The 13135-nt window shown below is 45.3% G+C and overlaps 2 protein-coding genes across 6 annotated transcripts; one reads left to right on the forward strand and one right to left on the reverse strand.

Moving 5' to 3' along the window:
* Window positions 1-166: 166 nt before the first annotated feature.
* On the reverse strand, window positions 167-3673 carry Xe7 (A-kinase anchor protein 17A). 3 transcript variants are annotated; one of them, XM_017254748.3, is made up of 8 exons: window positions 3052-3673; window positions 2526-2986; window positions 2210-2467; window positions 1727-1934; window positions 1034-1671; window positions 917-976; window positions 778-849; window positions 167-678 (listed from the first exon to the last, which is right to left on the reverse strand). In XM_017254748.3, the coding sequence occupies exons 1-8, from the start codon at window positions 3250-3252 to the stop codon at window positions 231-233; spliced, it is 2346 nt and encodes a 781-aa protein (XP_017110237.2). In that variant the 5' UTR covers window positions 3253-3673; the 3' UTR covers window positions 167-230. The 3 variants fall into 3 exon arrangements, with proteins under 3 accessions (XP_017110237.2, XP_017110236.2, XP_070137409.1); XM_017254747.3 differs by having other exon boundaries at window positions 778-867; XM_070281308.1 differs by lacking the exons at window positions 2526-2986; window positions 3052-3673 and having other exon boundaries at window positions 778-867; window positions 1727-2046; window positions 2210-2333.
* A 244-nt stretch (window positions 3674-3917) lies between these two features.
* Window positions 3918-13062, forward strand: Atg17 (autophagy-related 17). Of its 3 annotated transcripts, none has more exons than XM_017254744.3 (5): window positions 3918-4726; window positions 7415-10460; window positions 10519-10864; window positions 10925-11024; window positions 11087-13062. In XM_017254744.3, exons 2-5 carry the CDS (start codon window positions 7624-7626, stop codon window positions 11854-11856), a joined length of 4053 nt encoding a protein of 1350 aa, XP_017110233.2. In that variant the 5' UTR covers window positions 3918-4726; window positions 7415-7623; the 3' UTR covers window positions 11857-13062. The 3 variants fall into 3 exon arrangements, with proteins under 3 accessions (XP_017110233.2, XP_070136861.1, XP_070136862.1); XM_070280760.1 differs by lacking the exon at window positions 3918-4726 and adding an exon at window positions 6732-6786; XM_070280761.1 differs by lacking the exon at window positions 3918-4726 and adding an exon at window positions 6857-6975.
* The last annotated feature ends 73 nt before the right edge of the window (window positions 13063-13135 follow it).

Here is a 13135-nt window from a genome sequence, read left to right on the forward strand (position 1 = left end):
CTTGTCTTTTAAAATAAGTTCGATTTTGAGATATTTCAGTTATTACACAAATTATGTTCTCGGGCTATCCATCTTCTGATGGTGGAAATCATGTAATTTTAAATCTTCCTTTCAAAAATTTAATATGAAAATCATTTTCCCTATAATATAAATTATTAGATAAACCTTCTGCAGAATAACTTAAAACTTTTATTGGTTAAACTTATAACATCTAAGCTAAAAAATATATTTCAGGCAGCCAGTGAGTTGCGACGGCTACTCCGCTTGCTGCCTTCTTGTCGATCATTTTTATCTCCATGGCTGGACTCCTCCGGCAGGTCCATATGATTGCTGTGACTGTTGTGCCGTGGCTGACGGAAATTTTGCTTAATTTCCCGCTCTTCCTCCCGCATCCGATCCTTGGTGTGTTTCTCGATGGTGCGCTGTATTTTCTCAGCAGAAGCCACTAGTTTATCCGCCTCCAATTTAACGCTTTTCGGAGTGGGGCTTCGAGAACGGCTACGACTACGAGTCCGACTCCGACTCCGGTGGCGGCTGCGGTGTTCGCGGCGGGAATGTGAGTGGGATCGAGATCTGGAGTAGCTGGTCGAGCGGGATCGTCGAGTGGAGGCCAACTTGCGGTTCTTGCGTTGTGGTGTCTTGCTGCGGCTGCGGGAATGAGACCTACTGTGGCTGCGTCTAAAAAACAGGTAGAATTAAAATTTAGAATATTATTCCTGAAACTATACTTTAAAGTGCCATAACATAAACTTTGTTTGAGGCAGAAAGAAACCTTACCTGGACCTTGATGAGTATGAAGACTTTCTGTAGTGGGACCGACTGCGACTTGGACTTCGGGACTGGGACCTCCTAGAGCGACAAACAATTCTATGAAACACATGTAATCCATTCGTTTTGAATTCGTAGAATTTCTTACCGGCGTCCACGAGATCTGCTTCGACTTCTGGAGTACGACGATGTGGACCGCGAACGGTTTCTGAAAGGAGAAGACATTTTACTTTTTATAATTTAAGCCTGGGAGTCCAGCTCATACCTGCCACGCGATGACTTGTGATAGTACCCATTATCTCCATCATTATCGTAGCGATCGTTCTTGGAATTGTAGTACGAGTCGTATCCAGAACGGCTGCCTCTTAGTCCGCTGCCACGTCCCCTACCTCGAATTCGAGGACGCGGAGCAAACCCGCGATAATTACTTGAGACGGGAAACGGAGCAGGCGGGCGATAAAGCGCACCCGGAAAGACTCCTGGCAGACCGTAGCCGAACATTTGCAGGGACTTCATCCACTCGCTAGCCGCCTCCGCACTGTAGTTCGCTGTTCCAGGCACTGCCCCAGCAGCTATGGCAGCCACTGCCTTCAAGGGATTCAACGCAGAGTTGGGATCGTCGCCAAAGGCTCTTGCTGACGGTCCATTGGATTCGCCATTGATGGCTTTATGCCTTTTGCTGGCAGCCGACTCATCATCACTACTGGCATCAATCGTACTCTTTTTCGTTTTACTCTTGAGCAGGCCCATCAGTGGTGTATTGCTCTTGATGTCCTGAACAATTTTACGCTGATCACACACGAGCTTTTCAGTGGCCGCCTTGTACTTTTCCACCAGTCGTTCCCGCTGAATGTCCTTAGCTTCGTCATGCTTGGCCCGGTTTTTCTTGTCCTTTTGCTTAGACTGTAACGATAGTTGACTTGTAATGATAGTAAAACGTTTAAATCGGTAGACCAACCTGTATGCGCTCAAAAAGCTTCTCCAGTGTTCGAATACTTTCCAGCTTGCGTTGGGCTATCATCAGCTTTCGTTCCTCCAAGCGAATCTTTTGCGAAATTTCCACCTGACCCCGCTCCTGGATCTTTTTCAAGTGCTTTTCTTTCCGCTTTTCTTCACGCTCACGCTGTTTTTGTTCTTCCGCTAATTTCAACTCTTCTTGCTTTTGCCTGTAATTTTGTTGCAATTTTGCGGGTTTTTGTTTTGCTTTTGATATATGAATTTGTTATGCATAATAAATATTTGTTAACTGTTCGTCTAGAAGATACAGAGAACGGTTGGCTAAAGGCTCGCCTCGCCCAACGGCCGCCAGGTGAGAAGCATAATATATAAATTATAAAGGCCAAGAAATGAAACCAGTAATGCAGTCAAATTTTGAAAAACCTTTTTAAGAAATAAATCGGAACTACTGTTATCATTTCCCAACCCAGAATTCGAATCAAACCTTTCACGTTCCAACTGCTCGGCTTCTTGCTTTTTCAGTTTTTCCCGTTCCGCATCTTCCGCCTGAGCCTTGGCAATGCACTTCTGGCGCATGCGGTCCCTCCGTTGGATGTGCGAGTCGCTTAGATGCTTCTGCTTGTCGAAGTTTACACATATATTTATAGCTAGTGCTTTATCCACAAACTTGCGCACTAACTTATTGCCTCTAAACTCGTCCATGGCACGAACGAAGCTGGAGTATTCTTCGAATTGCACATACCTTTAGAAAAAAAGAACATTAAACATTAAGTATTAAAACCAGAGAATTTAATTCATACCCTTCGAATAGAACATCCTGTTCAAAACTAAACGTACGCATTCCGCTGATTTCCGCTTGCATGCTTTTGCGGTATGGATCGCAGATGGGAATGTCCACGGCACGGACCCGTCCAAACCTTTCAAACATTCGCTTGAAAATGCTTTCGCTGGGTTTGACATTCTCCTCATGCTCAGAGTGCCGAGGGCAGAACCAGCGCATAGGCAGATGACTGATATGGATAGTGTCTGGACGTTCACCGGCTTTCATTTCATCCATATTCCGAGCATCGCGGAAATATGAATCCCAGTCGTGACGGGTTGGAAACTCGTCTTTGGATTCGGTGCAACGTATCCGAAAGGATTCACTGAAACCAGAGAGTCGCAGGGAGATGCCATCCAGGCGTTGGGTGGCCAGCCGAAGCCGCTTGCGGTCGTCCAGTTCAGCTTCAAAACGAATTGTGTTTACAGTGCTCTTTGAAACCTTGAGATACACAGAGAAACGTAAGTATTCCATTGTTTTCCGAAGTAAACAAGGCATAAACTCACTTTAAGCAACAGAAACTTGTCAGGTTTGAGCTCGTTGCTCAGTTTGTCCATTATCTCTAAGTTGGATACGGATTTGCCAGATTTAATAGGCGGCAGCGAGACGGAGATTTGCATTTTTGCCAACGGCTTGAGATACAAGCTGTGTGGCAGGTACATTGGCGTGCAGTCAGTGACATTTTCTATGGTATGTATGTTTATCATTTGGGAAACGATTGGTTTGGTCGATTTTCAAATCAATTTCAGTTACGAAAAAATACAATGTAATGAGGGCAAAATACAGAAAGTAATATATGTGTTCTGTTTATCATGTATAAGGCTAAAGATATAGACTAAAATACTATCTCAAAGAACTCCTAAGAAAATGCAAAAGAAATGTACCGCCCCTGTCCCAGTCATTGAATGTGTTTGTATGGGTGAAAAGAAACTGAGGAATTCGTTCGGTTGACGTTAGTCGAAGTGTGATTTGAATTGTGACCTATTTTACCCCCTAATCCCTACACATGTGACTTAATTATAATAAATGTTTGGACTTTTTGTGGGCCGCGTAAATTACTAAAAAGAAAAACTTTTTTCGGAATATATTTTTTCACTTTTCGCTATTGGTGGACCACTTTCGATAAGAGGTTGGTGGAAAAATCAACTAGCGATGGTAAAATCGTTCATCGCGGATTAAAAACAAACAGTTAGTTTAAAATAATTAGTAGTTAACTATCAATTTTATAAATAGTTAAATCAATTAAAACTAGAACAATTGTTTTTGTTATTATTGTAAGTACGAAACTAATAGCAATTCAAGTCACAGGTTGTAAATATTCTTAAGCATACCACCCCTACAGCTATCGATATCGACTTGAAAAACTGTTGTCATTCTCACATCGCGAGGCATAAGCAAAGACAAAAAGTGAGAACGAAGTGCGTTATTTCATTTTTATACAATTTAATTAAATTAGATACCTAAGAAAAGCCACAATATGCGCGAGTGAAATTATACTTTATCAAAAACCCATACGGCGCTAATGCCAGCTTCGTGTAAATGGCTAAAAAGTGACGCGAAATAAAAACTGCCAGCAACAACAAGCAGCAGCAGCAACAACAACGCAATTGTGATAGACAAAGAAAAATAGATTAAGAAGGGAAGCAAACAGAAAACAGCGAAAGAGCGAAAATAAGAGGAATTCAAGAAACGCAAACAGGCCGAATAAAATGGAAAATATATTTTTGCTCGAACAACAGGAACTCGAGTAAATGGTTTTACACACTTGCACATTTGATACGCAACGAAAATAGCTTTTAAAGTAATAAGTAATAAGCAGGCGGAAGAAGAAGCTGAACCATCTAAATACAAAAAAAAAATAATAAATAAGAAAATCGTGGAAGGCAAAAAGGAAAATAAAACAAGAGTGGCGCGTTGAAAGAAAAGGAACATAGGGGTAAAAATAAAGAGCCAGAGGAGGGGCGCTGTTTTTGTTGTTGTTGAAGCTGGCAAATAAAAACATACAGCACACACACACAATCATACTTGGATACAGCCCCACAGCTGATGTAAAATAATTTGCAGCGCCTGTGTTCGTGCCCGTTTACAATTGATTAAAACCAAAACACACGAACACTGAAACAACATTGAAAAGACCCACATACTGGCGCACCATTGTGAAAATTGATTAAAGATTATAAGGTGAGTGCGAGTATGGTGTGGGGTATGGTTTTAATTAACCGTTAGTTTTAGTTTTCTGCACTAATACTGTGGCGCCCGACGACGACGACGCCCTTTTTACTGCATAAATTTCACCCACCTCCCCACCTTCTTTCATTATTCACCCTTCCCCGCACCTCTATTTTGGTTGTAACAACACCTGCTGCCATTTTCTTTTTTGAACGTCAGCAACCCCCTCGTGCATTGTTGTAATATGTGCGTCCGTTTGAGCCAAATTGCAATTAATTGCCATAATTTACATATTTTACAAGAATATCTGTTTTTGTTCGTCATTCGTTGAAGCTCTGGTACTCGCAAGGTGCAAAAAAGAAAATAAAAACAAACGCACAGCTGAGTGCGAGCGAGAAAGGAACAGGGAAGAAAGCGGAGAATGAGTTGCAACTCAGCTTGGATTATCGAATATCGATATTGCAGCTGCAGAATCAGCTGATCGTGCGTTTTTTTTTGTTTGCGTGGATTTCCAGTTGTTTTTTTTTTACAGTGACTCCGCTTAATTTGTTTATCGTTTTTCGTTTATTTTGTTTTCTCTATATTTCTTACTCTTAACATATTTACTTTGCCAGCTTAACTTGTAAACAAAGGCATTTGGAGGTTCTTATGAGTCATCATGCATCCAAATAACGGTTAAGAGGCTCTTGGCCATGTAAAGTGGCGTATTATACTAACTGAAGATAGATTACCCCCCTTAACGGCTGTTCAGTAGCACTCTCCCTGTGTGAAAGTGTTTTTCTGCCCCCCCACATTGAAGAAGAGCAACCAGAGCTGATAAACTCTGGCAGTAGCAGGGCATGGCTGGCGATATTCTGTAATCAGTTGCCATAGGAGGGGAGTTGAATTCATATTTTGGGTTCAGGGCTGATCCATGTCCTCCTACGAGTACATTACCATTACTTTCCAGTCTCGAATGCCATGACGTAAGCCTAGTTGCCCTTTAACCAGAATATTTGCCAACAAAATCTGTTCGTTAAATTGCATTTTAGGTTGTTTTTTAGCCATAAATAAAAAAGTAATTCTAACTTGCATTGTTTTCGTTTGTAATAACTACTGACTGACTTTTTATAGATTATTAAAATGCTATATAATGCGTCTAAAAAGATGATTCAAAATATCAAGAATACAAAAAAAAAAATCAAAATAACATTAGCTTTGTTAGTAAAAACACTGTAGGTACATTGTTCTCCCCTTGTACTTGTTTTCGCTCAAACGTACTGATAAAATCTTATCAGTTTGGGGCTCACCCGCTATCGTGACTATATTCCGGAGGACTCTGGAGAAAGCGAACTCGGATTATTGCACTGTAACCGTGTCATTGATGATTAATCGACTTGATTTGTGATTTGTATCTCTCCGTGTCGCGGGGAGAGATACTGATTTCATCAGATTTCCAAATTATACCTAGTTAGGTGCTTTCCTGGACTCTATTTAATAGTTCCTGGTATTTCATCAGCATTACATTACCGGGAAGAACCGTTTATTTATTACACGTGTCTGTCAACTATGGAAAATTTTTAGAAACGCATATGCATGGATGTCTTGGAAATATTCAAGTTTTATTTTATAAATTGATGAAATTCGTTTAGGTAAAAAAAAAGGATCGAGAAGTCAGGTAAAGAGGTCTGCGTCGGCGTTGACGTTGACGCTGACGTGACAACGCTGTCGACGTTGCAGTCGGTGTTGGCATTGAACATGCGCAGCAGCCAGCCTCTCTCTCTCTAACGCTGATCCCCGCGGATTTCAATCCTACCTGAAGTATTTAGCGAAAAGTGCCATGTTTTATAATCTAAGCCAGATCCGTAAGAAAACTATGCGTAAAACCCAGTTGAAATTCTACCTGAAAAATAGCCCACTTTGGCTTCTAACAAGCTGGAATGTGAGCAACTCTAGATCGCACACGTGTGGCGCTCTCCCTCGATCTCGCCTCTCATCGCTCTCTCGGCGTCTCTGCCTCGCTCTGTATACGCTCTTAGCTCATTTGTTTTCGATCCGCCCGCAAGTCTAGACGTGTTTAAATTTGAATCAAGGTGCGTTGATAACACGTTCTCTGCGTCGCTGTTTACAGATTGCAAAAAATAAAAAATAGAATAGTAATAACAGTGCGCGTGTGCTAAGTGCGACGGTGGCTGCGGCGTCTACTGGCTTTTGCTCTTTCTTTCCTGTAATGCGTCTTATCGCTCCACAAATGCTTTACACAAGCTCTGCTAGACGAAACTGTAAACAAAATTATAAAAATAAAATTAAATAAGCGTCTGTCTGTACACATGCTCGCGCCGCTATTTTTTATTGCGACTTGGAAATGGCCCAGTTAGTCATTAACATTTGAACTGCCCCCCCCCCCGCCCTAGTGGCTCTCATGGCTCACCACCCCCCATCCAGCTATAGGAGAGCATAAACAGTAGCTGCGACAGATTGTCTAACAGCTGTTGAAAGGCGGAGGGAGATTCCATCAATGGCCAAAGCCAAAGGCTTAAAAATAGCCATGTGAAAAGCTCGTGAGCTAATCTCAAGCGAATCGAATTAATATTTAATAATTGTGATTGGGAATTGGATTGGATTAGCCCCATTTAGTGACTACTTTGTTTAGTACTTTATTAAAATAGTAATTAACTAGTAACTGGATCCTAATCTATTCTTTCCTCTTCCATCTTGCAGAATAACATTGAAACACACAACACCCGCTAGTACAAGCACACATACCGATGAGGGAACACAACTGAAACGTCTGAAGCACTGCCAAACCATAAGTGAGAAGACAGAAGCAAACCAAGGAGGAGGAGAAGGAGGAGTGGAATCAGTAGGAGGACCCCCTCCAGGGCGCGGGAGCCAAGTTCAGGGGAAAGGCGAGTAACACCAACAGCTCCATGATGCTGTACGTGTTCCATGTGGATGTCGGCCGTATGCTGAGCTTCGACATGAACGTGGCCCTGCAATCGGTGGAGAATCTTAAGGAGACCATACACAAGCTGCATGGAATCCCCGCCTCCAATATTGTATTGCTGGTGAGTGGCGGCGAGATGCTGACGCACTCCACCCAGGTTTCGTGCTACTCGGCGGGCACGGACAACAATCCCATCTACATGTTCCTCACAGGCGACGAGCGAATAGCACCGACGATACCCAATTCGGATGCCGACGCGGAGCTACGCCGCCAGGTGGAGGAGAGCCATCGATTGCCGCCATCGCTGGAAGCAGTACGCCTGCGAGCTCAGCTGGCGCAGCAAATGAGCGAACTGGGGCGCAAGGAGTGGAGCTTGTGCGAGCGCCTGGTCCATGAGCAGCACCTCCAGCAACAGGGCTGGTTCGCTGTGGTGGCCAACATGGAGGATCTGACGAACGAGTTCAAGGAGCGCTTCCACAACTTCTGCTTGGCCTTCGACCGGCATTTGCAGAAGCGGGACAGCTACCTGGAACTGTTGCGGAATTTCGCCGAAGATCTCAAACAGCTGGCCAAGATTCCCATACTTCCGGCGCTGATGTCCTTGGCCGAGGCCGATTTCCATGGCTTCGATGAGCTGCTGGACAATGACGATGTCTTTGCCACCCAGCAGCAGCCGCAACAGTCGCTTTCCGAGTCCTCGCAGGCCGATTCCCCCAACAAGAAGCTCAAGATGGGCGACGAGGACACGCAGGAGACGTCTTCAGCAGATCAGCAAGAACGCGTCTCCCAAACCTCAACCAGCAGCACATCGCTGGCCCGGCGGCACAACCTCAATCTGCTGCAATGGATCAGCTCGAAGGGCAACCACGGCGCCCTGCAGCTCATGTCGGATGAGTGCATCCAGGGGCTGGATACATTCAATGCCGAGATCTACGAGAAGCTGAAGGAGGAGGTCAAGCACATAATTAAGCTGGCGAACCAGGGCGATGTGAAGGAGATCAAGGGCTTGGGCGACCGGCTGTGCAAACTGGAGGAGTTTAAGAAACGCATCTCGGATATGGTTAAGGAGCAGAAGGAGCAGGCACTCGCTTTGCTGCACAACGATGCGCGGGCCCAGAATGTCCGCGACAACTCCGTCCTGCCCGATCTCTGTCTGTCGCACCGCTCGCAGATCCAGGCTATGTTGGACAACCACATCAAGATCCGCGAGCTGTGTCGCTGCATCGCCAACTCCAAGGAGGAGCTGGGCAGGAATCTCCATGCGCGGCTGCGGAGGATAGTCTGGGTTGAAAACGGGATGAGCGAGTTCGACAACCGGCTGCTGTTCAACCATCGTTGCTTGAAGCGTGCCGAGCGGCACATCTGCATCATCGAACAGATCCACCGAGCTCCGAGCATATACGTGGACGCTGTGGCAGAGGTGGTCCGCCGGAAGATCTTCTCCGATGAGTTCCGCCAGTGGGCCACGCGGCTCTCCATCGACTTTGACCGGATCCACACCGAGGAGCTGAGGAGGAGGAGAGAGTTCAATGAACGATTCGAGGGCCATTTCCTTAAGATTTTGTTTCCGGGCATGGGGGACATGCCGCCCGCCTTTGCGAACGAGCATCCTCTCAGTTTCGACACCGGCCTGCCGCCGCTGAGTCCCTCGGACATGGAGCTGCTCTCCTCGCAGTTGCCCGAAATGGCTGCCCAGCTGCAGCTGCCCGACATGCAGTCTGTGATAGACTTCTTCGTCCTCCGAGAACGGAATCCGGACTCAGAACAGCTTCCGGAACAGGACCAGGACGCCCCGCTGTTAGCACCTCGCTTGGCTGAGCTGCAGGCCCAGGCAGCTGCCTCGGATTGCGAAACGGACACGGAAACAGAGTTCGAGAAGCTCAGTAGCACGTCCAGGTGCGTGGCCACCTCCATGTCCGGCAGTCTGGTGGAGCAAGTGGCCCGCAGTACGGCCACGGACCAGCTGCTGATGCTCAGTGCTGGCACCTTGACGGAGGAGAACGGGGGCAGTATGCAGAGGATGCGTGGCGCCATGGAGGACATGTCCAAGCTGGCGAAAGCTTGTCTGAAGGAAGCTCGCTACAATCTGGGAGTGTTTCGAAGCGATGCGGCCAACTACCAGGACGAGCTTCAGTCTGAACTGCATCATCTGCAGGACAAGTGGAACGTCTTGAGAATGCAGTGCGAGGAGCGCGAGCTGCGAGCCCAGGAGCAGTTGGACGAGCTGCGGTTGAAGCTGGAGTTGGCGGAACAGGAGAAGCAGACGGCTGTGGCCCAGGCCCGGGAGCAGCTCATTCACGAGCACAAAACGGAGCTGGAGTCGCTGCGCTGCCGGTTCAAGCTGATGACTTCCATGGAGCGTTCGCCCTCGGACACCAGCCTGGAGAAGATTGAGCGGCCGACGAGCAGCGCTAGTGTGGTTAGCGCCAGTGTGGATGTGGACCATCTGCTGGCTCAGCAGCGCCAGGAGCTACTCGCCCAAAGGGATCGCGAAATCATCGAGGCCGTAGAGTCGGAACGGTCTTTGTGGCAGTCGCGCCTTAACTCTGATTCTGTGATGGCCAACGTGGGCATTCTGAAGGAGATGCTGGCGGATAAGGAGAAACAGCTGGACCAACTGCGCGACCAGAACAAGATCCTCACCCAGGAGTCGTTCCAGTTGAAGACGCGCCTGGAGATGATCACCAACGAGGACGGCAACAGCTGGCTCAAGGAGAAGATCGACTATCTCAACAGGGACAAGAGTCGTTTGGAGGAGGAGCTTAGCCAGGAGAAGAGTCGTCGCATCGAAATGGAAACTAGTGTCGCGGCCATGAGGAGGTAAACGTCCATTCCAAGATTATTGTATTACTTTTCTAATAAATTTTATTTTTTTTAGCTCTGCTTACGATCTGAACATGGGCAGCACCATGACCCGCTCCAGGTCCAGCGGTATCTCCAACCATCGGGTCATCGCCTTGGAGGGATGTTCTCGTGGCGATTTGGTCTTTGTGGTGTGGAGCATGCGGCACGGGCAGTTCATGGTGGTTCAGGACTCGCTTACCCTGTACTTCGTGCATGCTGATAGTTTGGCGGCCCTGCAGCTGACCCCTCCGGTCACTTCCCTTCCGGCGATAGCAGGACCTGCTGACTCCTCGCTACCCCTGGCGGAGATCAATCAAATTCCGCTGCCCTACTACGCTATTGGACGGGTCATTGACAAGGAGTACTGCCAGGCACGAAAGGTAAGAGTCTCTTATTAATATAAGGAAGCTATTCTACAATTTGTTGCTGTACCATTTTAGGATGACAATCGCTATCGGGTCAGCAGGGGCTCGAAGTTCTATCGCATCAAGTTGGCGCCATTGCCCTCTCGAAATACATCGCGGCGGGAGCGCTTAGAGTGTAAGTGAAGCTCTAATCGCCGTCAATGTACAAGAAATTAATATTCATTCTCCCTTTTGCAGCCAGCTCATCCGCCGCCACAGCCATTGCGTCGCCCAGAGATATTGTCGATGCGCCCAGCACCACCGGCAGTGTCTACCAGAGCTTTAAGCAGCGCACGGTGAGCATTACCAGCGTGAACGAGGAGGATGACGAGTCGGCTTCGCTGCTCAGCGAACGTTGTCGCTACATCAGCGTCAGCGAGGAGGATGAGTTGCGTGCTGCTGGCGGTACAGCAACACCAACAGCAACGGCAGCAGAAAGTGCGACAGTAACAACCACAACCACAGCGGTTGCCTCAGATCCAGCAGCGACACCCTCGCCAGCAGTGATGGCAGCAACTCAAGCACAGTCTGTGATAACAGAGCAGCCAACGGCATCGAGCAAACTTAAATTGGATCTACTGTTGGCCTCTGCTGATATAATAACACAACCTATAACACAACAACAACAACAACAAACATTGGAACAGGAACCACGCGACGAGTTGAAGAGTCTAGAGCCTGTGGCTGAAGAAAATCCGAACCCCATTGAAACAACTCCAACCGAGCTGGATTCACAATTGGAACCCATCACCATCTATGTGCCCCAGAACCCCCTAGAAATACCAGCAATAACTAGTAGTGCTAGCATCCTAGCCAGCTTGGATGCGGATCCAATTATAAGCACAGCCGAAATGCTACCAATGTCGATTGGTGCGGCCGCCATAAGCGAGGACTCTGACGAGTACAGATCGTTGGAGGGCAAGGATGACGGCGATGCCGATAACGATGATTTTCCCATTTCCGAATAGGAGTAACATATAACCACTTATATACATATATGGAGTGTGTATCTAGGCTAAAACTTTTACTCTATGTAGGAACCAAAACACAGCAACAGCAAAAGCAACAACAACCGAGTCCCTAAAAAACTAAAAACTAAAAATAAGCCACAGGACCCCCACACGCAAAACAACACCACTTACTAACAAGAACATCAAAGAAATGTGAAAATTGATATACTTAAATAATTTAAAGTTTACCAAGTGCAGAATATATATATTCAAAATGAAACTGAGAATGTTCTAATGTATGTAGTCTATGTCTACATATTCGTATAATCTTAACAAATTTGAGAAAGGGCTGTATTAAACCCATTAAACACCAGACACCAGGACACCCACAACACCACCACAGACACAACAAAACAAGCTACATTTTTTTTTGAAACATTTTTATTTAAAATAAAAATAATGTACTTTAACAAATTTACCCTATAGATAAAACATTTAACATTAACATTGGTAGTTTTCGGTTTAAAGTTTATCATTTGATTCATTTAGTGCCAAGAAATTAGTTTCCAAGTCACATTAGTTTCGTAGCGAGTAAAATTGAAAAAGGAGGAAAGCAAAATTATATTTTTTATAGGAATTTTATAAAAAAAAGACTAGAACACAAGGAGTTAGCACACACACACACATACGACACACACAAAAAAAAACACCCACCCACCCACACTCTATAAAGGGCTCAGCCTGCAAGAAACACAGTTTTATGCTCAGCTTAAACCACTCTCTTCCCCCGGCCACCACCCGCCCAAAGTCAAACCCTATCTATCTTATCTCTCCGCCTCTCTATATCTAAGATATTTTGATTTTTTTCGACTTTTGTGTAAATAAATAAGTACGGAAATCGACGAATAGTTATTTATGCCTTTATTCATAAACCAAGGAAACAACAAACACACGATGAATGATGAATGAAAATTACAACAAACAAAATAGATATAAAGAAACATTTAATGATTTGTGCGTTACCGAGCGATACTTTTTGAACGCTGTGTAAATAGAATAACAAATATTATTTAAATATACTTTAAAATTATAAAAAAAATGAAGGAAACGTATAAACGAAGGTGTAACAAAAGCGGATCGCTAAATTGTCAAGCTTACAAAAAAAAAAGTGTAAAATCAAAAATCAAATAAAAATGGTAAACATTTCAAAACTACATAATACAAGGTTTTTCAATTCCCCTAAACCCTCTTAAATAAAATACAATTCTTCAGTTAATTTACATAATAATTTATTAGG

The sequence above is a fragment of the Drosophila bipectinata genome, chromosome 3R, assembly GCF_030179905.1.
Source record: "Drosophila bipectinata strain 14024-0381.07 chromosome 3R, DbipHiC1v2, whole genome shotgun sequence".
Taxonomy (NCBI): Eukaryota; Metazoa; Arthropoda; class Insecta; order Diptera; family Drosophilidae; genus Drosophila; species Drosophila bipectinata.